This window comes from Elephas maximus, chromosome 21 (assembly GCF_024166365.1).
Source record: "Elephas maximus indicus isolate mEleMax1 chromosome 21, mEleMax1 primary haplotype, whole genome shotgun sequence".
Taxonomy (NCBI): domain Eukaryota; kingdom Metazoa; phylum Chordata; class Mammalia; order Proboscidea; family Elephantidae; genus Elephas; species Elephas maximus.
Window position 1 is genome coordinate 51,651,116 of NC_064839.1, and position 25,158 is coordinate 51,676,273.

The window sequence follows — 25,158 nt, forward strand, 5'->3', positions numbered from 1 at the left end:
GTTTTTCTGAGTAAGATAACTTGCAATAAACGTTTTCGTCCTTGGACACTCTAGCGTCAGGATGTCAGACGCTCCCTGTCGTCAGGACTGATTTTCACTCAGCAGCGGCTTCTGCCCCTCCCGTCGCCCGCGGGCCACTAGCCGCCTAAGGCCGCCGGACATGGCGGTTCCTCGCCTCGGCCACCCTCCCCGTGACGTCGGCCCACCGCCGGGGTCTTCGGAGCGAGCTCGGGTCGCTCCGGCCCCCGCAGGTCACTCGGCGGCGTCCCCGTCCCCCACCCCCACGGGAATTTCTGTGGGGAGCCCCCGCCCGCGCCCCCGGGACCCCCGGGCAAGAAGCAGCGCTCCGCCGGCCGGAAGCTACCCCGGACCCCACTGCCGCCCGCGCCGCTGTCGCCTTCTCAGCAAAGTGATTTCTCGGAAAGCGGAGCGCTTAGCAGAAGGCGGGCCGGGCGCAGCACACCCATTGGGCGGCTCCGGCCCCGCTCCAGCGCGCCATTGGTCGGCGCGGCTGCCGCTCGCCCCGGGGGCGGGGCGCAGGGCCCGCCCTCCCCTTAAACGCGCAGCGCCCCGGGCGTCGGGAGCCCGCGGCCGCTTCGCCCCGAGCGCGGCCTGCGGGCCTGGGAAGGCAGGAGGCGGGCTCGGAATTCGGGCGGCAGGCGCGGGACCCCGGCGGCGCTCCGGCGGCAGGTAGGCACCCGGCCCCTCCGCGGGCAGAGGACCCACGTCCCGCGCGGTCCAGTCAGCGTGGGTCCCCGGACACCAGGCGGGGACGCAAGGATGAAACTACCGTAATATCTCCCCAGGTGCAGTTCGGTCGCCATCCGCCCTCGGTCCCTATTTTCTCCTAATTCTCTGGCCATCAAAGTGAATCTCGAAATCGCTTGTTACTGTTTTGCCGTTCCCAAAGATTGGTTGCTTTTTTTTTTTTTGGATAAATCTCATTTTTCTGAAAATCTGGTATGCATGGGAAACCTGCGAACGTGGCTCATATAATGCAGGGAAATAGCGGCCCCATTTATTATAAGACTCGCTCCATCGTTGAGCTGAAATTCTACCCCGCGGTATAATGCTTGGATGGTCCTAGTGTGAAACTGCCCCTTGGCTAGCGCTTCTGTGTGCGGGGTGGACTGTGGGCTAATGACATTGTCTGCAACACGTGCTTCCCGACAAGGTTTCTGAGCCCGGTGTGAGGTCCTTGGCTTTCATTACAGGCCACTCGCGCCTCTGGTGCTAGGTGAGACTAGACAGGCTGTCTGGTATCACAGCTCACAAGAGCACGTTGGTGTAAACTGTCCCCAAGGCCTTGGACAGACTCTCTAAAGGGAGACAGATGATTTATCAAGAGCTGTGGAGTCCTGAGTGGAATTTTAAACTATTCTCCCCACCCATCTCCCCCCCCCCCCCCCCACTTAAATACCAAAGGTAGTTAAACGACAGTAGTTCTAAGCTTGTCTTTTTCAATCATGGCAGGGCCTTCAGGGTCAAAACTGGAATTTACCGGGTTACTCAGGGGAGGAGCCCTGGTGGCACAGTGGTTAAGCTCTCGGCTGCTAAGCAAAAGGTCAGTGGTTTGAACCCACCAGCTATTCTGAGGGAGAAAGATGTGGCAGTCTGCTTCTGTAAAGGTTACAGCCTTGGAAACCTTATGCGGCAGTTCTACTCTGTCCTATAGGGTCTCTTTGGGTCAGAATGGACTTGACGGTAATGGGTTTGTTTTATTTTTAGGGGGTCACTCAGGGAGGTTGGGGCCAGAGGGACAAAGGCTTGGGTGCTTTTTGGTCTAGTACTGATGGGGGTGGTCAGGGGGCCAGGGCAAATGCTGGGGACCAAGGAGATGTGCAAACAGGTGGATCCTATTGCACTGCTCTCAGGACATTCTGGAGTCCAAGTTAGGGGGCCAGGGAAGCCTCTTATCACTTCCTGCCTGGGAAGCCTCCCACATTTATAGAGATGCAGATAACTCCAGATAGGACTCGGCCAACAGAAAGAATAATTACCAAAACACCAAGGAAGTGGAAGGTATAAACCTATGACTGGGCTTATTCATTTTTCCTGGTGGGATTTGGTGGGACTAATTTGTTAGCGTTCAATAACTCATTATGGATGATAGTTTTATAGAATCTTAGGTTTTTAATGTTGCCTTCACAAAGAGAATTCAGAGGGGGCTGGCCTTGTACAGTTAACTAGTGAACTCAGAACTTAACCAGGGCTTTTCTCTGGGTAGTGAGTAAAACAAATCCCTGCCTGGGTTCCCTAAGCCTGTGTACAAGTTCTGTCACAAGTCTGCTGGGAGCTCTTGGGTATTTACTCTACCTCTCTGGTCCTTAGTTTTTCCTCTTTTGAACAGAGGGGCTGGATTGGATGATTTAAAAAGCATTTTCCAGCTTTCATATCCTGTGCTTCCTTCTTCCTCTCAATGCCATTTTTTTCTTTCTTTTTGTCTTCCCGTAAAGCACCAAGGCAGCTGTCCTTAACAGTTTTGGGGTTATGATGAAAAACTGTCAACCCTCTCTCTAGAAAAAGGCCCATGCAGACAAAATTTTGCTTTTGATTTCAGGAGGCTCATGGAGCATGGACCCTAGTTTAAGGACCCCTTAATAAGAGGATGAGCAAAACGTTGAGTGGAAACATCTCATTTCATTGACATGTGCACAGATATATACCCCTCTGTTGTGTTCTGACCACCCCCGCCCCCATGCCCATGTAGCTCATTCCTCAAAGTAGGGAAAACTCTACCTTCTTTCTCCTTAGGAAAGAGCTGCAGGAATGTACCCCCTGCTAAGTTGTTTTCTGGGGGAGCTGGTGGTTTTGTTTGATTTCTCTCCCTAGGTGCCCCTCCCAAATCGGTCCCTTCTTATTTATAAACACAATGGACCATTTTAGAACTCTCCAGGCAGGCGTTGGAGATGTATCCCCCTCTACAGGTGGGAGAGCCTCAGGGGCCTCCAAATGACATCCCCCAGGTCTAGTTAGAGGAGGAGCCTCTGCTGAAGCCTAGGACCAATTCTGTCTCACGCGCTGCATCTCTTTTTAAATCCACAAACCGGCAGCTGAGGTTACTGGATGAAAAGAGCTAAAAAATAGGCACTGGAGGACCTTACCTGCTTCTTTCTGGGACCTGGGCCCCCTCCCTCCTGCCCCGACAGCCACCTGCAGGAGCCCGGAGTTCCCAGAATGTCCACTTCCTGCAGAAGTTGCTGGTGGTTGTTTCGCTTGGTAGACCAGCATGGCTCTGGATGTGACCGTATTCTTGGGGACGTTATGTCTTGTCACTGCTGATTGTTTCAAACTTGTTTGCTCCAAGAGGTCACATTTTAAGCGGAAGAAGAGCAATGCTATTTTTTTTTTTTTTTTTTTTTGGGTGGGCGTCTGTCCAACTGTCTAGGGGATTTCCAGCCCTATTCTTGTAAATGATGGCTGTAAGTCAATATGGCATGATTGTTCTCCTCTCTCTGTTGGGAAAGCTGCCTGCTCTGGCAAGACTGTGCTTCCAAGGATGCCATTGGGTGCTCCCTAGATTGTGGTGCCTTCCGGAAAAGACTGGCCTGTCTCACTTTGCTCTCTTCTGTAGCCACAATTGATCCCCTCACTCTTGTCGTAAGAGGTCCCTAGGAAGAAAGGTTGGATGATAAAAACAATAGCTGTTATTTAAAGAGAATCTTCTAGAGTCCAAGCACTGTTTTAGGTACTTTATATGCATTAGCTCAGATTCTCACAACAATGCTGCAAAAACACTGATAGTCACCCTGGCATTACGGCTAGTCACGGAGGCACAGCAGAGTTAAAGGACAACTCAGGATTGCCCAGTGCAGCCTCATCCCCGAGCTCATGCTCTTATCACTAAACCAGCTGGGAAGGAACCTAGAAGGAATAGACACAGCCTAAGGGTTTACTCTGTCTTGGAGAGCTAACCCGTCATATTGATCCTATTAAGGAAAACCAGTGGACCAGTCATCAAAGCATCAGAGCGGCTCTAGAATAATGGGCTAAAGTAATGCTCATTGGGAAAACAAACAAACAAAAAAAAACCCATTGCCATCCAGTCAAATCCAACTCATAGCAACCCTATAGGACAGAATAGAACTGCCTCATAGGGTTTCCAAAGAGCGGCTTGTGGATTCGAACTGTCCACAAATGTTAGCCGGCAAATGTTTAACCACTGCGCCACCAGGGGCGTAATAGTCATTGAAGGTACCTGAAAATGTTAACATGATTTTTCTCTGTTTCATGCTAAGAATGGAATGACAATCTTAGATGTTGCTAAATTTGCCAGATGTGAAACATTGGGGGAAAGGTCGGAAAAGGTACAGCCAAAAAAGGAGGTGGGGCGAAACATCTGGCCTTCAGTTTTCATTCCTGGCTTTGAGCCGGGTAGGCCAGCATTGTCGCCTCACAGCAGGTGTCCCCTGAGTTCCTGGAGCTGAGGGTGTTCTCCCTAGCAGCCTCCACCTCTCTGTTGCCAGCCTGAGATTTTCCTGATAGCAGCCTTTGGCTGAAGAGTCCACGGGTCGCTGTGCAGAATGAGACAATATTCTCAACATCACGGAACGTGCTTTATTCTTTCCAAGGATGTGTGACCGTAATGGCGGGAGGCGGCTGCGGCAGTGGCTCGTCGAACAAATCGACAGCAACATGTATCCAGGGCTGATTTGGGAAAATGACGAGAAGAGCATGTTCCGGATCCCTTGGAAGCACGCGGGCAAACAAGATTACAATCAGGAAGTTGATGCCTCCATTTTCAAGGTACAGACCCGAGCTCCCTCCCCACCAAACCTGAGTGCAGTCCCTGTCCTCTCTCGTGGGCAGATGGAGGTGTGGAGCTACATCTTTCTTATTTATTTAAAAATTAACCCAATCTTCAGGAAACACGAGTCTCAAACAGCATATCCTAGGTGACTTTACATCTGTTAGATTATTGAATCACTTTTAAGGTCAGTTGTATTGTTGGCATTTTTACCATGAGCAAACCTAAGGCACTTTGCCTGTCTGCTTTATTTATTTATTATTTATTTGCTTATTTATTTCTTTGTTTATTTATTATTTATCTGCCTAGCAAATGGAGAGAAAATAGTTCTTTGGAGCTGTTACTAAAAGCTTTACCCCCGGGTCACCATCGGGGTTGACGCAGTATACTACAGTAGTCTAAGTCTTCACTCTTTTGGAAGTTACTGACAGAATGGCCCTGGGGCCACTCGGATGAGCGAGATGCTCTCTGTCATCCATCTAGGGCTAGGTCGTGTGGCTTCTTCTGACCTCGCAGCAGATGTCTGCCAATAGTCTCATGTCTCTGGAGAGACTTGCCATTTGGTGCTACCATTTGTAGCGGGACAGCCAGTATTGACTGAGAGTTCATTCTGTGCCAGGCCTGGCCCATGTGTACCATTTTGTTTTACTCCCACCACAATCTGGTATGGTAGGTGCTGCTATTCCCAACCACTGCTGTCAAGTTGATTCTGACTCATAGCGACCCTGTAGGACAGAGTAGGGTTTCCAAGACTGTAAATCTTTATGGAAGCAGACTGCCACATCTTTTCTCTCGTGGAGCAGCTGATGGGTCGAACTGCCGACCTCCCAGTTAGCAGCCAAGCGCTTAACCAGTGTGCCACTAGAGATTCCCTAGGTGCTGATATTATTTCCTTTTACAGAGGCACAAGGGGAGATGTGATTTGTCCGGTATCCCACAGCTCACGTATGTTGGGGATAGCATCTGAACACAGGCTGCCCAAATGTGAGCCTTGCTCATGACCCCTAGACTTACTGACGCACAGAGGCACAGTTTCTTATCATCACACTCAGATTCAGGCAGCAAAACCAGGAACCAGGGCAGCCCAGCTCTGTGGTCTGGTCATCGGGGTCATGTGTGGTTATCAGGGTCACCTGTGGGTCATCAGGGTCACCTGTGGGCTTTCTAGGGCTCCAGATGTCCAGGCCCTAACCCCAGAAGATAGGTCAAGTTTGAGCTCAAACTTCCACGTTTGCAAGCAGTTGCATCACAGGTAGTCCGACCCAGAGCCAAGTTGCAAACCACCACTGTGTGTGCTTGTTCTGTGGGCGTTTGGGGGCCAAGGTCAGGGAGGGGAGAGCAAGTGTGGGGGAGGGCCAGAGTCAGGCTGCATGTAGTGATGGGGGCAAGTGGTGGGGCCAGAGACCAGCAGCACCAGTTGGCAGCACTAGACTCTTAGCCAGGAATGACCATCTTCTGGCCCAAAACAAGAAAAATGACAAAAACTACACCTTTACCCTAGATGGGGAAAGTGGACTGTGAATAGGTCAAACCTGCTTAAGAAGCGGCACACATTATAAGTTCTGTTAAATCTATAACCTTGGAGGTCAGATCTCTGAGAATCTGATGCCAGTTTTTGTCCCTCTCTGAGAAAAATGGGCATGCATGAATGCTGTGTACCCAACTCCAAGGAGTCCTTGTGTCGCCACAGGTCCTCCAGATTCCTTCCCGTCAAGGACCCCAGGCCAAGGAACCCGGGACTCAGCCAGGCTTCTCGTAGCACCAGCACCTGCGTCCTCCTCATAACTGATGATGCACATTCCTCTCTCTCATTTGACTGTAGGCATCATTTTGCCTTTGGCGTCAGGGTGAACTTCTCTTGGGAGTGACTCAGGCTAAATTTCATCAGTTCCACAATTCCCATCCAGTTCTAGATGATAGCAGGTTGTATGCTAGGGTTCCTTAGCCTCAACACTGCTGACATTTGGGGCCAGATCATTCTTTGTGGTGGGGGCTGTCCTTTGCATTGTAAGGTAAAGAGCAACATCCCTGATCTCTATAGATCCAGTAGCACCCCCTCCAACTGTGACAGCTAGAATTGTCTCCAGACATTGCCCTATCCATTGGGAACCTATGCTCTAAGTTGACCATGGCCAGGACAAACAGGTTTACCTAGAGGTGTTGGGTGTTGAGGGCACATTTGGGGTTGAGCGTGAGTAAAGCATCTTCGAGAGAATAGTAGCGGGTGCTGGACCAGTGGGCTGCACAACCTGGGTGTGTGGCTTCCCAGCATAGCTGCAAGGGCTCTCCCTCTGCCCTCCTCCCTGCTTCAACGTATGCTTTGGGAGTAATGAAATAAAGCCCCAGATTTATATGTCTTATGCAATGTTCTTCATGGCAGTTTCAACAGCTTTGAGAAAAATGTGCAAGATTCCCAATGTTTCCGTTGATTTCGCAGTCACTCAGTGTGGCAATCTGAAATGAGTCTACAATCTCAGCAGGAATGGGGTGGGAGGGAGATGGTGGGTGCCCACCTAGAGCTGGGAGGCCATCGGGAAGGTGACAAGCTTAGCTGGTAAAAATACAGTGCCGACAGGAGCCCATCTGGTGGTGCCTGGAGTTGTGCTATGTGGAGCTACGTGCTGGTTTCCAGCTTCCGGGAGGCCCAAACATGGTACTGGTGGTGGTATTGGCAATGCTGGTGTTGGTGCTGGTACCAGTGTCGGTGATGTTGGCGTTGGAAGAAGTCCACAGTCTGATTGTGGTTACAGAGTCATCTTAGGGATGTTTCGATTAAGTTGAGAACCTTTTTTGTTCTGAACACTCAAAGAAAACCTTTCAAAAATTTGAGTTAGGAAAAAATGTCTGAGCCTGCTTCCTTGCCTTAGCAAGTGGATTGTAAGAATCCAGCTATACCAGGGAGTCCTTCAGTACCCATAGGCATCACAATGAGGTCAGCCTCACGGTGTAGACCCAATAACGGAAGAGTGAAAAAGTCATTTAGCTGATTTTGTACCAGTCCTGAGTAAACTGATAAGCCCTAGTCTCAGCTCAAATTCACTTTTTAAAAGTATTTTGCCTCCTTTTCATTAAGGTGAGGGGAAAGAGACAAACCTGGGTAAGTGAGCGCTATGATTTGCTGGCCTCTCATTAACCAGCCGTAGTAACTGGGCATGAATGAGCTGCAACTAACTTAGTAGCACAAAAACAAAACAAAACAAACCCATTGCGGTCAAGTTGATTCCAACTCATGGTAGCACCAAAACCCAAAAATCAAACCCACTGCCGTCAAGTCGATTCCGACTCATAGCAACACCTGTAGGACAAAGTAGAACAGCCCCATAGAGTTTCCAAACAGCGCCTGGCAGATTTGAACTGCCAGCCTCTTGGTTAGCAGCCGTAGCACTTAACCACTGCACCACCAGGGTTTCCCATAGTTGCATAGGTATTTCAAATTGAGAGGCCTTCAAGGAAAAAAAATGGCATTTAATTTTTAAAACAAAAGATGAGGTACTAATGTTAAATTAAGATGAGTTTATGGGCCTGGGTTCAATGCTGGCAGCTGACTGGTGCAGAGCAGGGCATTGATGTTTTTGGTGTACATTGGATTCCTCTGTTTTTTTGTCTAGTCTTGGCCCTAGAAGGGTCTTGAGAGATCACGCAGCTAAGCTGGCTTTTTAGAGCAGTCAATTACCGTGCTGTCAGTGGGTATCGCTCCCCGACCACGTGGCTTCTATTTTGATTTAGGGCATTTTGTGGCCTTTCTCAGGGTGAACAGGGACAGTAAATGAGTGAATGGTCTGGCAGTGCCTTGGAATGGATAATTACAAGCTGGTAAAGACACTGCCAAGGAGCCCTGGTGGCACAATGGTTAAATGGTTGACCGCTAACCAAAAAGTTTGGCGGTTCGAACCCAGCAGCTGCTCTGTGGGAGAAAGACGTAGTAGTCTTCTTACGTAAAGACTTACAGCCTTGGAAACCCTATGGGGGAGTTCTGCTCGGTCCCATAGGGTGACTATGAGTCAGAATCAACTCGATGGCAATGGGTTTTTTTTTTCTGCCACAAAATCCATGCTTTTTGAGGTCCATTTGTAATATGGATTAAACCAGTGGTTCTCCAGTGGGGGTGGGGAGAAGGGCAGCGATTTTCCCCCCAGGGAACTCTAGTGGCACACAGCACAGGTTTCGCTCGAGCTCTCAGTTTCCATTCCTGGGCGTGAGTCAGGGAGGCCGGCCTTCTCATGGAGGCTGGCAATGGTCTGGAGACATCTTTGGTTGTTGTCATGCCTGGGGGAGGGAGTGCTTCTGGCATCCAGCACGTAGAGGCCAGGGATACTGCTAAACACCGCGTGATGTACAAGACAGCCCCCGCCACTAAGGATGATCTAGCCCAAATGTCAATAGTGCTGAGGTTGAGAAATCCTGATTTAAAGTAACGAAAATTTGAAATTTGTGTTCAATTAGAACATGGCCTGCTTCTATATTTTTTTGAATAGAACAAGTCAATGCATGATCAGCGATGCAGTTAGTAAAGGAGAAAAGAATTGCAGACCGTATAATTTTGGAAATATTTCTAAAGGGGAGTTTTGCATCTGTCAGAAAAGGAAGCCTCTGCTCATGCTCAGGGTGGGAATGTTCCGCCAGTTTCTGCACAGGAGCAGAGTCAGAAAGCAGGGCAGTGACCAGCGTATGACTTTGACCTTGAGCTGTGACTGCCCCTTGTCTGAGTTGTGGGGAAATCCAGCGATATTTTAAACAGAGCTGTGACTCCTGGGGGCATTGTGGAGTTTCTGAAAGTATAGCTCCTGGGCTCTTAAATCACACTGGGAGGCTGGCTAAAATGCAGATTTCCAGGCCAGGCCTCACCCACACCTGTGGGATTAGAATCTTGAGGGGCAGGGCCAACGAATCTGCATTTTCATGAGCTTGTGGGGGGATCATTCTAAGACTGCAGGTTGACAACCTTTTCTGTGAGGAAAGTCAAAACCGCACCTAGGTTCAGTCCCAGGCTGGGCCACCTTGGGAAAATTCCTCACCTCTCCAAAGTACATTTCCTGAGTGAGGTTAAGAATTCCCTCCAGTTCTGGAATGATCTTAGTCACTGCACATGTGTCTACGTAGTTCTTGAGTGTGGGGATGAAATGTGAAACAGTTCTGTCTAAAGGAGGTTTTTCCAGGTTCAGAGTCACAATATCCCCAAATGTTCTGGTGGCGGCTGGCAGACAATGGCTTCACCTAAAAGCAAAGGTCCATTGCTCTTGACAGCAGCTGCCTCCTCATTGATATATACTATAGTGTTGAAATCTTAAAGTACACACACACAATTTTTAAAATAATGCCCCATTCGCATGTGTACTTCAACTCTCCAGCTTTGACTTTTTGGCCCCAGTTCAGCTGCCCAGGTTTGGAAAGGTCAGAAAACAGCTATAAAAAAACCAACAGAGGTAGAAGCTGGCGAAATGGATACGAAAAGAGAGAGTGGAGGGAGGGAGTGGGCTTTATCACTGGGGGAGAGTTACTAGGAGTATGTAGCAAGGTGTATATAAGTTTTTGTGTGAGACACTGACTTAATTTGTAAACTTTCACTTAAAGCACAATAAAAATTATTAAAAAAAAAAACCCAACAGAGGGAAAACATTTCGTTGCATTTTAAACAGTGTTCTGGCGGGGAAGGAAGCTAGAATAAATGCAAAAATGCAAAACAAATTTCTATTAAAAGTAGCCAGGCAATGGATGACCACATTCAGACTCTTTGCATGGTGTTTCCTTTTCACGCTAAATTTTAGCTAGAGGTTGATTTGAAAAAGTAGCAAATCGTTCTTTGTTTTGAGAAATTCTAGTGAAAACATGTACAACTTCCTCTTTGCGCTACTTAACCCCAGGCTTCTCCAGGCCCTTTAGTCCAGGGTGAACTTTGTTGAAAGGCATTCGAGGTGTGTGGGAGGGGCCTAGGTTTGGAACAGAATTCCAGCCTAGCCAGCCACCAGCTCAGTGATCAGTGATCGAGGGGGTCCTTTCCTCTGCTTGAGCCATTTCACATCAGGTAAAGAAAGTGGTTTGAGGTCTCTTTGAGTCCTCGAATTCCTTGATCAAGAGTTATAAAATGGCCAAGAAATACTTGCAGAAGGGTAAGAAAGCATTGGGTTTGATGGCTATGGTGGATAATTGTGGTGGCGGGGGCAGCTATGTGTTTAATGTGCTTTTTCTCTCTTCAGGCCTGGGCAGTTTTCAAAGGGAAGTTTAAGGAAGGGGACAAAGCTGAACCAGCTACTTGGAAGACGAGGTTACGCTGTGCCTTGAATAAGAGTCCAGACTTTGAGGAAGTGACAGAGCGGTCCCAGCTGGACATTTCTGAGCCATATAAAGTTTACCGGATCGTCCCCGAGGAGGAGCAGAAATGTAACTATCCTCCGTTGGCATCCAGCCTGCCAGAGAGCACGGGTCCGGGGTGGAGGTCTCCACACACAGGGTCTGAGCAAGAGGTTTTAGTTAAACAAAGTTATTCTTTCCTTTGCATAAGCAGATTTGAGAGCTCTTTCCTCTGACCTCTCACACCATCTGCTGTCCAAACGGCAGCATCCAATTGCATGAGAGGAGATAGGGGCTGGAGGAAGGGGTGGGGACTGGAGACCGGGCTCCAGCCAAGCTCTGCTGCCAACTCACTGTGTGACCGTGGACGTGCTGTAGGACCTCCTGGAGCTCAGTGACGTGACTGGAAGGGACAAGGACCTTCCAACAGTCTGCCATCAGGAACTCCTTTTGTTTCCTAGCAACTCTCTGTGGGGTAATATGGTGGACGGGAGGGTATGGAGGTTAAGACTTGAGGGTAGAGTTCTCCAGTGAAGTTGTAGAAGATGGCACTGCTGGCTTCACTGGTGGAGATTGGATAAAACCAAAAAACCAGTTGCCGTCAAGCCAACTCTGATGGCAAAGTGGAGCTGGGTTCCACAGGGCTTTTCGTGGTGATTGTTCAGAAGCAGGTCATTAGACCTTTCTTCTGAGGCATCTCTGAGTAGACTTGAACTGCCAGCCTTTCCATTAGCAACTGAGAGTGTTAGCCATGTGCACCACCCAGGGAGACTGGATAGCCTCAATATATCGTTAGATCCTGGTCGTTGTTTGGGAGCTTTGGGGTGCGGTCATTCCTGAGGTCTCTTTCAACTCTAAAAATCTCCAGACAGCATTTGGGAAGGTATTAAAGCAGGGATAGCAAAAACCTGCCATACCTACCCATATTCCTCATTTCCTGTGCCCTGGCCAGACATCACTAATCAATCAGGATTTATTGAACTTGAATCTGGCCTCAGAATCATTTTCAAAATAGTGTTCCTTGCAGCTGCCCTGAATTGGAGTTGGCCTGTGAGATAAAGTCCACTTACCAGTCTTTTAACTTAAATCATTCTTTTAACACATTGATTTTCTTAGTCATTTGATGTAACAGAATATTGGCATGGTGTGATTTTTCTCCTTAGAAGTTTATTAAAACAAATTGCCATGGAGTCGACTCTGACTCATGGTGACCCCAGTGTGTCAAAGTAGAACTGTGCTCCGTAGGGTTTTCAGTGGCTGATTTTTCAGAAGTAGGTTGCCAGGCCTTTCTTCTGATACACCTTTGGGTAGATTCCAACCTACAGCCTTTCAATTAGCAGGTGGGCATGTTAACCATTTGCACCACCCAGGCACCCCAGAAGTTTATTAGTAGTCCAATAATGCCTGAAAGAAGTTGGTGTGTGCCATTGAGTTGACTCCAACTCCTAGCAACCCTATAGGACAGAGTAGAACTGCCCCCATAGGCTTTCTAAGGCTGTAATCTTTACGTGAGCAGATCACCAGGTCTTTTCTCCTGCGAAGCTGCTGGTGGGTTCAAACTGTAGACTTTTCAGTTCGCAGCCGAGTGCTTTAATCAATGCCCCACAAGTAGAAGGAAGTAGAGCCCCCCAAAAGCTATTTAGGACTGTGCAGACAGTTCTGAGTTTGGGGTGTTGAAGTGTCCAAGTGTAATTAAAGTAAAAACCATGACTCATGAGCCTAGGTCAGTTAGCTAACTCATTGATGAGGGGACCAGTATGGTAACAAAGCATGGTGGACAGAGTACATGAGACACCAGTGCACGTGGTAAGCGAAAGGCAAAGAGCTGCTAACTTAAACACCAAACCAATGAATGTCCTACTGGGCAATGCAATCAGTTTGTGGGGGGAGGATTCTCTTTTCTATTGGTTGTTTGTAGCCTATTGGTCTGCAAATTAACATCTAACTTTACTGTGCCTGAACCCTAATTGATAGTCAATAATATGTTCCAGAAACTGCCCTTCCCATGGAGAACCAGGTGACCCTTGAGGGGAGGGGTTTAAATTATCTTTTTTACTGTGATAAATATATATGTAACAAAACATTTGCATTTCAGTGTTTTTAACATGTACAATTTAGTGATATTACTTACTTTTATCATATTGTTCAACCATCACTATTACCCATTTTTGTCACCCTAATAGAAGCTCAGTGGCCCTCTGGGGTGGTTTTGAAAGGCCAAGTAGCCATCTTTCTGCCTCATCTCCATGTTTTGGATAATTTTTTGCCATCACAAAATAAATTGTGGTTTAAAGGAGGGGAAAGTTTGATTTTACTCCGCCCACAGCCACGCCCACCTGCGAGGTCTGAGTTCACCAGAGATGTCTTTGAGGGGACAAACACAGCTCTAGATACCCTGCCCCCAAGGCCAGTGGAGCTTGAACTGGCAGGGGACCCTAGCTTGTTTATAGTGTGGGGTGCTGCTCGCATCACCTGCAAGGGTGGATGGTAAAGAAGAACCAGGCAGGTTCTCAGGGCCAAGAAATGCCGCATTTGCATAATGTCTAAATGGGCCGTTCTCCTCCGTACTTTGGTGGTTTGCAAGCTACAGGGGGTGCCCCCACTACTCCCTGCCTCCCGCATCCACAACTTTTAAGAGAATTAATGAACCTATCAAAATTGAATCCCAAGTCAGTCAGGAAACATGGGTAAGGAGGCTCTGGGTGGCACAAATGATTAAGCGTGTGGCTACTTACTGAAACATTGGCGGCTCCAACCCACCCAGAGGCGTCTCAGAAGTGGGCCTGGTGATCTGCTTCTGAATGGTCACAGCCTTGAAAACCTGATGGGGCAGTCCTACTCTGCACACACAGGGCAGGCCATGAGTTGGAATCAACTGCACGGCAACTAGCAACGACCACAACCAACGTGGGTCATTGGGACTAATTAACTCCAACAAGTATTTATTGTATCTCATGCTGATAAACCCAATAAGGTGAGCTTCTGGCCAGGGAAGAGGCAGGGGAGGGGAAGACAGGAGCCAGTCCAGGTCCCCACTGGGGAGGCACGTCTGAGTGTGTTCCCTGACTCCTTCGGGTAGTTGCTGACCGTGGCTGGTTCAAGTTGAGCATAAGTGAGTCTTTATATCCTGTCTGTGGGGTGTGTGTACACTTACATGCCGATACACACGTGTATATTTGGAAAGGCTGAAAAGAGATTTCCTGCCCACTAGATTTAAAAAAAGACCCCAACCTGCAAACACATTTTGCCAGGGAACCTTTGAGTGTCTTCAGATGCCCTACCTTATGAATCTTTTAACCTTTGTAGGGCCGTAAACACCTGCTACAAAGTATATTTGGTACGGACTTATTTTAGTTCTTAGCAAACAGAAGGAAGAGACCTAAATGCTTGCTTTATCCTTTAAAAGTCTTAGGGAAAGAAACAACAACCAACTTCTCTCTTTTGGCTTTGCTGATCAGATGACTGCCGTGTGGGAAAACATTTCTATGTCGTTCCCAGACCAAGGAGGACACTCGAGAACTTTTGTTTCTCTTAAGCACAGCATGAAAAACTAGCATCGATTATGGCCTCGACAACGGTTGTGATACCTCAGTGCCATTTGTCATTGTTTCTCTGTCTGGTTTTCCTTAGGCAAATTAGGCATGGCTGCCCCTGGCTGTGTGAACGAAGTCACGGAGGTGGAATGTGGGCGCTCGGAAATCGATGACCTGATTAAGGAGGTGAGTGGAGGGGAATTTGCAAGGGCTTGCTTTGATAGCAGAGGTTGCGTGGTTTCCGGTGAAGAGTGCCGTCGTCCCTGCCCTACCGTGCCTTCCCCAGAAGTGCACCTCTACCACTTTGCTGGGAGTCCCTGAATGGTGCAAACAGCTAACAGACGCAACTGCTAACTGAAAGTCTGGAGGCTTGAGTCCACCCAGTGATGCCCTAGAAGAAAGGCCTGGTGATCTACTTCTAAAAAGCCAGCCACTGAAACCCTGTGGAGCACAGTTCCACTCTGACATACATGGGGTCACCCTGAGTCGGGGTGGACTCCGTGGCAACTGGTACTGCTTCGATGACATGCAAGGACCGGGCCGAACCCTCGACCAGCCACGGCCAACTGGGCTGCCCTTGTCACGTGATCACCAGTTGCTGTTGAGTCGATTCCGACTTACGGTGACCCTCTGTGTGTCACGGGAGAACTGTGCTCCATAGAGTTTTCATGGCTGTGACCTTTTGGAAGTAGATTGCCAGGCCTTTTTTCCTAGCACCCCTGGATGGACTTAAACTTCCAACTTTCAGTTAGTATCCAAGAACATTAACAGTTTGTACCACCCAGAGACTCCTGTCACGCGATATCCCTGCCTTTATCCCGAGGGCTTGGGATGAGCGGCCTGCTCTACATAAGTGAAGTTTCCTGAAGCTCTAAACTTGGCATATTTTAAACATTTTGAATAGAGATTTTTAAAAATGCACCGTGTGTTCCCTTATTACTTAGGCAGGCTGCAGCAAACAAAATTTAAACTTTCTTTGCTGCTTGGGGTTGTCATTATGAAAGGATTATTGTACTACCTTTCATGACTATTGGGTCATCTGTCTTCTAATATGCAGGTTTTAATCTTTGGTGGGTTGGAAAATGGGATAACCAAGCTTGTTAGAATTGTACCTAAACTCCTAGTTAATAGGCTATAAGTAAAGGCTTGGTGGGATCTCTTTAGACAGAATGCATGGGCTTTTGAATACCAGCTTTAGCTGTTTAGATGCTGTTTCCTCTACCTCTAGCCTCTTTAACTCTGTTTTGCATGGCTATTACAAGGTGGGCATTGCATAACTGAAGTAATCCCACACAGCCCTTGCAAAAGATGGTGTGGGTGCTGTATTTATGCTCAATAGCAACATTGCAATAACAGCATCCTCAGGAGCAGTTCAGCTGTCAGAAAAGGGCAGTAACAAACCTAGCCTGCTTTAAGTGGACCGGCCCCTCTGCAGATGACAGCTGGTGCACTTCTGGGTGGTCTTTGGTAGCAGACCAAGGGAATTCCTAGCTTCGAGTCTCTCCAACAACGTGCTGTTTTCCGTGCAAGGCTTTTCTGCCGACTCAGCTGAGAGTGGAGATAATTGGGTTGCCACACCAGGGTCACGAGAAAATCAGATTTCAAAATGTTTCATAATTGGATTTATCAACCTCCTTTAAGGAGGGGGTCAGAGATTGAGAATCTGCTCTTGGCTCACTTAGCAAGATTTGTGAGCGCGTGGAGGATTTTGCTCAGTGTCACTGTTCACTGGGGTCCCAGACCTTGTCCCCATCTGCAGCTGAGTAACTTGACACGCTTGGTTTTGCAGTAGGCGGTTCCATCTAAAGGCCAATAAACTTGTTAGTGGCCCTGGAGAGGCTGTAATTCAGCCATGTGGTTGGATCTGTAAACTGGTGGATTTATAGTTTATGGTCTTTCAAGTTGCAAAGTAAGGCTTTTCTTTTATCTCTTAAGATAAAGGCAATAGCATGGCTCCAGGTAAAGTGTGCATTTTTTACAAACACTGGAGTCCGTGGTGGAAGTTCAGTGACACGACTGCCTTTCTCTCTCCCCGAAATCGCACAGCCTTCTGTGGATGATTATATGGGCATGATCAAAAGGAGCCCTTCCCCGCCGGAGGCCTGCAGGAGCCAGCTCCTTCCAGACTGGTGGACACAGCAAGCCGGCCCAGGTGAGCGTCTGCGGCCTGTGGTCATGCTTCGTCCTTAGTACACCCTGGGATGGGCATTTGGAGCTATTAGGATGGCTGTTTTAATGAAGGTAACAGACCCCAGAGCGGTAAAGACATATGTCCCTGGTTATGGGCAGTTAAGTGGAACTGGCATTCCAACCATGATGGCTCCCCACCCCCACTCCACTTCCCCCAGGAGGGCACATGCTAAGACATGGGCCCTCTCCCCCTACATTCCTGGGAAGGTTTCAGGGAAGGATACAGTGAGCTTCACCAAGACTGAGGAAGACATGGCTCTGGGCCACGTTCTCACCCCTCCCTTGGGCTCAGCCAGTCTGTTTCCAACATAAAAGAAACCGCTTAAAGCCAAAGACAGCCCAGGGTGACTGTAGGGGAGGAGAGCTTGGGCCAGGAGAATTGCCCTGAGATGGGTTTTGAGTCTCAGGAAGTTGCAGAACTTGAAAATTCAAGCCTCAGTTACTCATCTATAAAATGGAGACTCTAGGATCTGCCCTGTGGGGTCATGAGGTTAAATGAGGCGTCTCAGGCCTAGGCACACAGTAGGCACGTTACCCCTTTATCAGCCTCTGGTGACTATGCCCAGACCCCGCTGTTTGGTATGATCCTCCATCCCAGGCTCCAGGTCCCCAGCCCATGAGCACCCTCGCTTCCTCCCTTGCCTTCGTTCCCCCTACCCCTGTGGGGAGACCAAGAGGTGACAGCTGGCCCACAGGCCTCCAAAGCTGCCAGGCCAGAGGTGGCGGTGTTGAGCAAGGGATCTGGGGAGAATCCCCTCTCCATTTGCACAGAAGCCCCCTCAGGAAAGCCTCCTGGGAGCCCGAATGCCCCTCAGGGACAGTCCTGGATGGGGGGCACACACTCCAGTGGTGTTTCAGGAGCAGGGCTTGGGTGGGAAGGAAACGTGGCCCACAGTGTCACCCTGACACATGGTGACAGATCCCACAGCTTAGAGGAAGTCTCCTCCATCCTGGTCTGGTGGTGACCTGGGTTCTGTGTTTATGAAACATGGGTGCCACACTGGGAGGGAAACAGGCTCAGCGGAAGTCTGTGGCAAGGCCCCCAGAGCACGCATGTGTGGCTTTTTAAGAAGCTTCTGGAGAAGGAGTATTTGGGTGAGTCCTTGGACAGAGCAGATGTGTCTGTCTGAATTTACTTGTCTCTTTCCCTGGCAGCTTTACCACTGGTGACCGGGTATGCCGCCTATGATGCGCACCACTCAGGTACGGAAGTGCTCGGGCTAGGCTGGGTATGGGGCAGGCTTCCAAGGCCGGTAAGGCCCAAATGGTCTGGGTGGGATTGCTAAGGTATCTGGACGAGCTCAGTTGGGTGTGGGAAATTGGGAGTCCGACTCCTCCTCTCTGTGTGGCCCAGGATCGTTGAACTTCTTCTGGGATTGGACCAACAAATAGCGGTTTAGTTACTCTGCCTCAGGTCACGCCAAAGGGACAGAGCTGGGCTGTGAGCACTTTTCAGGCGTAACTGTGTAGGAGGAAGGAAGAGCATGGGGACAGACACACTCATAGCCCAGCTCTACCCCTCTGGTGTGATCCAAAGGGGATTGAGAACCTCTTAGAACTTCATGTTCTTCATCTGTAAAATGGGAACATTAGCAATACCTACCTCACGTGACTGTTGTGAGGATTAAATGAAAAATTGCTAGTAGGGATATAATTGTCTGTAAATGTCATTGATGTCAGCCTATAAAGTCAATTTGATGGTGATGATGATGACGGTGGTGATGATGATAGTGGTGATGATAACAATGATAATGATAGCGATGGTGATGATGGCTATGATGGCGATGATGGTGATGATGGTAGTGATAGTGATGACGGTGATGGTGGTGATGGCTAGGATAGCGATGATGATGGTGATGATGATAATGATGGTAATGAGAATGATGATAGTGATGATGGCTAGGATAGCAGTGATGATGATGGTGACTGACCTTTACTGAATGCTACCTAAATGCCAGGATGAATGCTGAGTCTTTTCATGGCCTCAATCAGTCCTTCCCATCCCTCAAGGTAGATGCTGCTGTCATTCCCATTTCACAGGCTCAGAAGCCCTGGGTCATGCAGCTTGGACCTTGGGAGCCTAGGATATGCTCTCACCTGTCTGGTGTTCATGCTCCTGACCACTGTGGGCAGTGGTGGCCTCTCTGTGTGCCCCAATCCTGGGCATCTGCAGCATTGTCTCACTGCCGGGGCCTCTGGGCGAGCTGCTGCCAGGCTTCCGGGGTTCACGTGCAGGGCTTGTCGATGTGCCTTCCACATCTCTCACAGCATCTGCTGGACTCTATGAGACAGGAACAGCCTGACTTATCAGGAGGCACCACAGAGCACCAGGGCTGGGGCTCACAGCCTCCTGTGCAGAGGAGGAAACGGGGTTCAGAGAGGAGAAGTGTCCCGAACCAGCCGTCGTGGAAAGGGCGTTTTTCTAGAGGAGGCAGGTCCTCACCAGTCAGTGAAAAGCATAAAGAAAGCAGCACCACCCCTTGTCGGACTCTCACCGAGCTGCCACTGACTGGGCTTTGTGTGCATAGTCATTTCACAGGGTCCACAGGAGCTGGGGCGTATAATTCTGGCTCTACAGATGAGGATACTGAGGCTGAGAGGTTAAGGGCCTGGTCTTGAGACTACTTTGTGCTGAGGCCCCCATGACACCAAAGGCCTGTGCCTCAGGGCGGGGTGTGCAAAGCTGACTCCTCTGTCATGGGACTGGACCTCTGACCTGGTTAGCGCTGGGCTGTGACCCCACAGTCTGCTGACCTGGTGCTTTCTGTGGGCTCTGAGTGAGAGGTGAGGACAAGGCTGAGGAAGTTTCCTTGAGTTGTTCCAGATCTCTCCTCAGCATACTGTGGGTGAAGTAACTCACAGCACCGCCTCATGCAGAGAACACCCTACAATTTTCTTGTAGAAGTCATGGGCCTTGGGTACCTCTGTTCAGTTCATGCACACACACGCACACACCTCTATGTAATCGTAATCCTTATATTGCGGGAGTTCCAGTTCTTAGCCATGCTGGGACCAGGTCATGTAATGAATGACAGGGGAAACTCTAGGGGGCGCCCTGGAGCGTGGTGGGCCCACAGGCAGCCCTGACTGATCTGGGCACTTAGATGGTTCATGGTTAGTGCATGCGATTCTTTCAGTCTAAGGCGATGAAATACAGATTCCTCCGGTATCCTCTCCTTGAGCTGTTATCTTCATTCCTACCTTAGTTTAGGAGCCCTGGTGGCATAGTAGTTAAGAGCTCAGCTGCTAATGAAAAGGTCAGCAGTTCAAATCCACCAGCTGCTCCGTGGAAACCCTATGGGGCAGTTCTACTCTGTCCTGTAGGGTCGCTATGAGTGGCAACTGATTCGGTGGCATCCAACATCACCCGTAGTTTAACCACCCAACAACCAATCAGTGGCCATCAAGTTGACTCCAGCACATGGTGACCTCCTGAGTAGAACGTGTCGGAGTGTGTCAGAGCAGAGCTGTGCTCCCTAGGGTTTCAGTGGCTGATTTTTCAGAAGTAGATCACCAGGCCTTTCTTCCCAGGAGCCTCTGGGTGAACTCAAACCTCCAACCTTTTGGTTAGTAGCCAAACACATAAACTGTGCCACTCTGTGACTCCTGGAGAAAGAAAGATTCTGGGCATTTGCCTGAAAGGGACTTAGAAACCCCCAAACTCACCCAGCCCCATCACCTGTCACCCTCTCTTCCTGCAGCCTTCGCCCAGATGGTGATCAGCTTCTACTATGGTGGCAAGCTGGTGGGCCAGACCACGACCAGCTGCCCCGAGGGCTGCCGCCTTTCCCTGGGCCAGCCAGGCCTGCCTGGTGCCAAGTTGTACGGGCCCGAGGGCCTGGAGATTGTCCGCTTCCCGCCAGCCGATGCCATTCCCAGCGAGCGGCAGCGGCAGGTGACGCGGAAGCTGTTCGGGCACCTGGAGCGGGGTGTCCTGCTGCACAGCAGCCGACAGGGCATCCTGGTCAAGCGGCTGTGCCAGGGCCGTGTGTTCTGCAGTGGCAACGCCGTGGCCTGCAAGGACAGGCCCAACAAGCTGGAGCGTGACGAAGTGGTCAAGGTCTTTGACACCAGTCAGTTCTTCCGAGGTCTGTACCCTCATCACCTGAATTGGAGAAAACAGTCTTCTCCTTCCGCTAGGTCCTGGGGGGTGGCGGTTGTGTATGGGCAGGGTGGAGGGGTGGCAAGGGCGGCCCCTGGGCCCGGCCCACCTGGGTGTGAGTCCTGGCTCTGCACTTGCCCAGTGAGGGCACCTGGGTACCTCTCCGGGCCCCGATGTCCTCACGTGTGAAATGGGGGTGCCTACAGGCACCCTCCTCACAGGGCTGTTGTGAGGATTAAGGAATTTAACACCTTGCTGCTCTGACTGTTCTTGGTGGATGGGCACCATCCCGGGAGCGGGTCAGACATGCAGACTTGGCCCACTCAGACCTATGGGATCAGTGTCTGCATCTCAGCCAAGTCCTTGGGGCTTGTGGGCTCGTGGTGAGACATGCTGACTTTATCCACGTCCTGATACATACCTAGGCACCTGCACATAGTCGGTCTCTGTGTAGCATTTCTCATTCTGTGAGGGGGAGTGTCTAGGATTCCACCCCCGTGAACTCATCCTGGAAGGTTAAGATGTCAGGAATCAGTCAACCTGTCCCCCAGTGTTGTATGCTGGCCCCTCGCTCTGTGTTCCCAAGGCTCTCTGCTCTCCTCCCTGTAACAACAGGGCCAGGAGCTGGTGTCATGTCTCCTGCCACCCAGCCTGAGCTCTCCTGGAGGCAGGGGCCTGGAAGGATGGGTGAGGGTGGGGGGGAGGTGGGAGCTCAGGTGGGAAAGCATCGAGGAGCTCACCTGGTGAAGGGAGCAGTGAAGCCGGGGCTCTCCCACCTGAGTGTGCAGCAGCATCCCTGGAGGGCATGATACAATACACATTGCCAGGCCCACCCCCAGAGTCTCTGACTCCATAGATCTAAGGTGGGTCCTGGGAATCCGCACTTCTAACAAGCTCCCAGGTGAGGCTGATGCCACTGGTCTGTGAACCCCACTTTGCGAACCACAGGCATAGGGTGTCAGAGAGATCAGATGAGGTCTCCCTGGGTTTCCTCGTGTTGGGGTTGCAAACTCAGGTGCCATCAGGGGCCAGGCATGTAGTGTCAATGAGCTGAGAGTGACACAGTAAAAATAGTAGGGTGTGGTAAATCCAAGAGCCATGCCCCACTGAAAGGTGCTGAAGTCCAACAAGAACCAGCAACAACCTGGAAATGGCCAAACAGGTCCTTGAATTTGGCCCAAGGGCCAGCAGTTTGAGAACCTGTTCTGCTCTGGCCTAAATGCCCTTCCCCTGGCTGAATCCCCTCTCAAGTAGAGAGAGTGCTCCAGCTGTCTGTCCTTCTGAGGTCTGTACCTGTGACCCCACCCTATTTGCAAACACCCTCCGCATGTCTTTCCAGAGCTGCAGCAGTTCTATAACAACCAGAGCCGGCTCCCTGACAGCAGGGTGGTGCTATGCTTTGGAGAAGAGTTTCCAGATATGGCCCCTTTGCGCTCCAAACTCATTCTTGTGCAGGTAAGAATGGGCAGCTTTGAGGCTTATGTCCAGATTTCCTGGCCTTCACATTGGGATCAAGTTCACACTTGAGTTGAAGGAGGGGTATTCCCGTGTGTGCAGAGGCAGCCTGAGCCAGGCCTTTAAATGGAGGGAAGTGGATTCTTACCACCTCTGAACCATAGTCTCACGTTCTGGGACTCTCATAACCTGAGTTTGTTTTTTGTTTGTTTGTTTGACCTTTTTTGTTTGGCTTCTTTTTTTTAAATAAACACTTCCTCTCCAGAAAGATTCCACCAGTTCAGTTGCCTTAAGTTCTAAGCGATAGATCAGGGCTTTTCAAGTGCTTATTTGACTATAGTCACAGGAATCAAATTCTAATGGTGGAATTCTGAGTACCTGTCAGCCAGGCTGGGACACTATTAGGTGTGTGTATGGAGGGGGAGGATACATAGGAGTCTTTGCATGAATACTACCTGTGTTTTCTTCAAATCTGCCCTATTCTGGGATCATGCATTTGGGACTCTCATGGGGGTTCTGGAATAGTAGTTCTGGACTGGGGTAATCGAGAATCTGGCAAGGGTCAAAGAAAGTCCCCACCTCACTTTCACTTCCATCTGACCTCGTGCGTGGTTCCTCTAGATTGAGCAGCTCTACGTTCGGCAGCTGGTCGAAGAAGCTGGGAAAAGCTGTGGTGCCGGCTCCGCGATGCAGGTTCCCGAGGAGCCCCAGCCGGACCAGGTCTTCCGGATGTTTCCGGATATTTGTGCTTCACACCAGAGACCGTTTTTCAGAGAAAACCAACAGATCACTGTCTAAGTCTCTGTCTTTGGCATTCCACCTGTCCTGTGTCTCACGTTTCATTATTACAATTACTGTTGTAATTATTAAAGATGCGGATGCCTCTTTGACCTAGGGTGGGGCACCTTCCTTTGCTCTTAATTTAGTAAGGGCATTCTTTGAGGAGTTGAAGTTTAAAGCAAAGTTGCATCACAGTTCTGCTGTTCAGATAAAAACATTGGGAACTTACGCTGTAACTATAACCTGTGATTAAATTTTTTTCTGCATTCTTCCCAATTATCATTAGTTGCTATGACTCCTTGTACATTTTGGGATAAATGACATTTCCAAAAACTTGACGTTTACCATTACCGGCAAATAGCTGGTTCAAGTAGAGAAATTTGGAGTATAAGATCAAAATGTGAGGAACAAGGCTATTTTTTGTCTTTATCTTTAGTTAAAGCTATAGATGTATGATTTCATATGCCTGATTCTATGTGAATTTTTTTTTTTTTTACTTATAAGCATTTTAATAAGATTTTAAAATATTTAGACACCAGCCTCTGTGTAACAAGTAAAAGTAAAACTCTTGGCTTGTTGGAAGATGTATATTCTTCCTAGACTTTGGTGCCAAGAAAACATTTCTATCTCCAGGTGTACTGGTGTGTTTTTACTTCAGACAATGAAAACTTCTCCTTTGTGACTTTGTTGCCAGGAAGCTTCGAGCTGTATTTTTTCATTTCTGTGATTAAATCATCCCAGATTTCTACTTTCTAAATGATTCTGATCTGTTTTAAAAATGTTTTAACTTTTAATTGTCCTATTGTAAACTGCTTTGAATTTTTTTTTTTAAGTGGGCAGGATATAAACCCCAAATTAAACAAATCATTGTAAATTCCATGAGCATTTGATTGTGCCTTCAATTCAGTCAACTCATTCCTTGGCTGATGGTGTTTTATCGTGTGGGCACAGCTAGTGTGGATTGGAAAATGTGGACAAGATGTGTTAGCTTCTCACCATTGAATTGTCCCTGAGGATCCTTAGTGGATGTGGCAGGAAGAATGCCTTCCAGTAAAGACCTTTTAGTTCCCCGATCCCCAGTAGCCCTCAAGGTTCAAGATGGCCCCATTCTATACAAAATTCTACTCTTCAACGAAGAGTGGTATAGTGGGATTCCAATGAAGTCTCAGTTTCAGCCCTGAAGAACTTGCCCTATTAGCAAACAGAATGCATTTCTCGCCCAAAAATATGTCAGATTTTTACACAGATTCATGTTACTAAGAGCAAGTAGAGAAGACTTAAAAGAATGGCTTGGCTTAATAGCCCAGGGCAGTTCACATCATCTCACTGACTTTGAATATGTGGTCTAATGTAGTTCACATACCGCATCAGATCTTCCTCTCCAAAACCACTTTAAAACCACTTTCCATATATACATAATTAAAAAGTGCTTGACATTGTTTTCTAAAAAAGATGTTGGACTTTGTTAGCTCATGGTGCCTCTTATATGTGTGTATGTCCCATGTAATACTCCTGACGAGCAGAGCTTGGGCACCCACCGTATGTGTTGAATACCTCCAGGAGCACCAATTCTTGACAGGGATATGAGCCAGTGCAGAGTCTTTTGACTTGCCTGGGTCAGTTCTGCAGTGTAGACACCAGGCAGGTTTGTGGGGGAGGAAATTGGGGGAAAGACCCATTTGCTTCCCTTCCACTCTCACCTGGGTGGGGAGAAGAAGAGTATTTTCTTGATTCTTTCTCCTTTATAACCCAGCCTGGGTCACCACCATCCCTTACTCAGAATTTTACAACAAAAGGGAAGGAGGGGGCCTTACCAATCAACCCTTATTTTGAGAAGTAGGAGAAAGTGTTGAGGTTTGGGGGCAAGATTACCCCGAGATTAGCCAACCTGGTAGCCACGTAACCATAAATGGAGTCTGATTCAAAAGCTGAAAATCCAAAGAATTCCCACTTACTTTTCTCTTTGCTTCTTTTATGAAGGTGATGTAGGAGTAGCATGTAGTAAGAAGCAACAATTATAGGTTCTTTAGATTTTTATGCGTTCACATTTGAATGTAGGAAAA

The 25,158-nt window shown here is 48.9% G+C and overlaps 1 protein-coding gene across 2 annotated transcripts; it reads left to right on the forward strand.

The window, feature by feature from the left end:
* Positions 1 to 572: 572 nt before the first annotated feature.
* Positions 573 to 23,590, forward strand: IRF8 (interferon regulatory factor 8). Of its 2 annotated transcripts, none has more exons than XM_049864381.1 (9): positions 573 to 690; positions 4,572 to 4,746; positions 10,942 to 11,125; positions 14,666 to 14,754; positions 16,615 to 16,720; positions 17,914 to 17,961; positions 20,460 to 20,846; positions 22,200 to 22,315; positions 22,937 to 23,590. In XM_049864381.1, the coding sequence occupies exons 2-9, from the start codon at positions 4,573 to 4,575 to the stop codon at positions 23,111 to 23,113; spliced, it is 1,281 nt and encodes a 426-aa protein (XP_049720338.1). In that variant the 5' UTR covers positions 573 to 690; position 4,572; the 3' UTR covers positions 23,114 to 23,590. The 2 variants fall into 2 exon arrangements, with proteins under 2 accessions (XP_049720338.1, XP_049720337.1); XM_049864380.1 differs by lacking the exon at positions 573 to 690 and adding an exon at positions 1,464 to 1,564.
* The last annotated feature ends 1,568 nt before the right edge of the window (positions 23,591 to 25,158 follow it).

Excerpts from the sequence above, each read along its gene's own strand:
- IRF8 (XM_049864380.1), top strand. The coding sequence starts at position 1,467 with ATGGCAGGGCCTTCAGGGTCAAAACTGGAATTTACCGGGTTACTCAGG. Across the intron at positions 17,962-20,459 it reads CTATGATGCGCACCACTCAG|CCTTCGCCCAGATGGTGATC; the intron begins GTACGGAAGTGC and ends CTCTTCCTGCAG. Across the intron at positions 20,847-22,199 it reads CACCAGTCAGTTCTTCCGAG|AGCTGCAGCAGTTCTATAAC; the intron begins GTCTGTACCCTC and ends ATGTCTTTCCAG.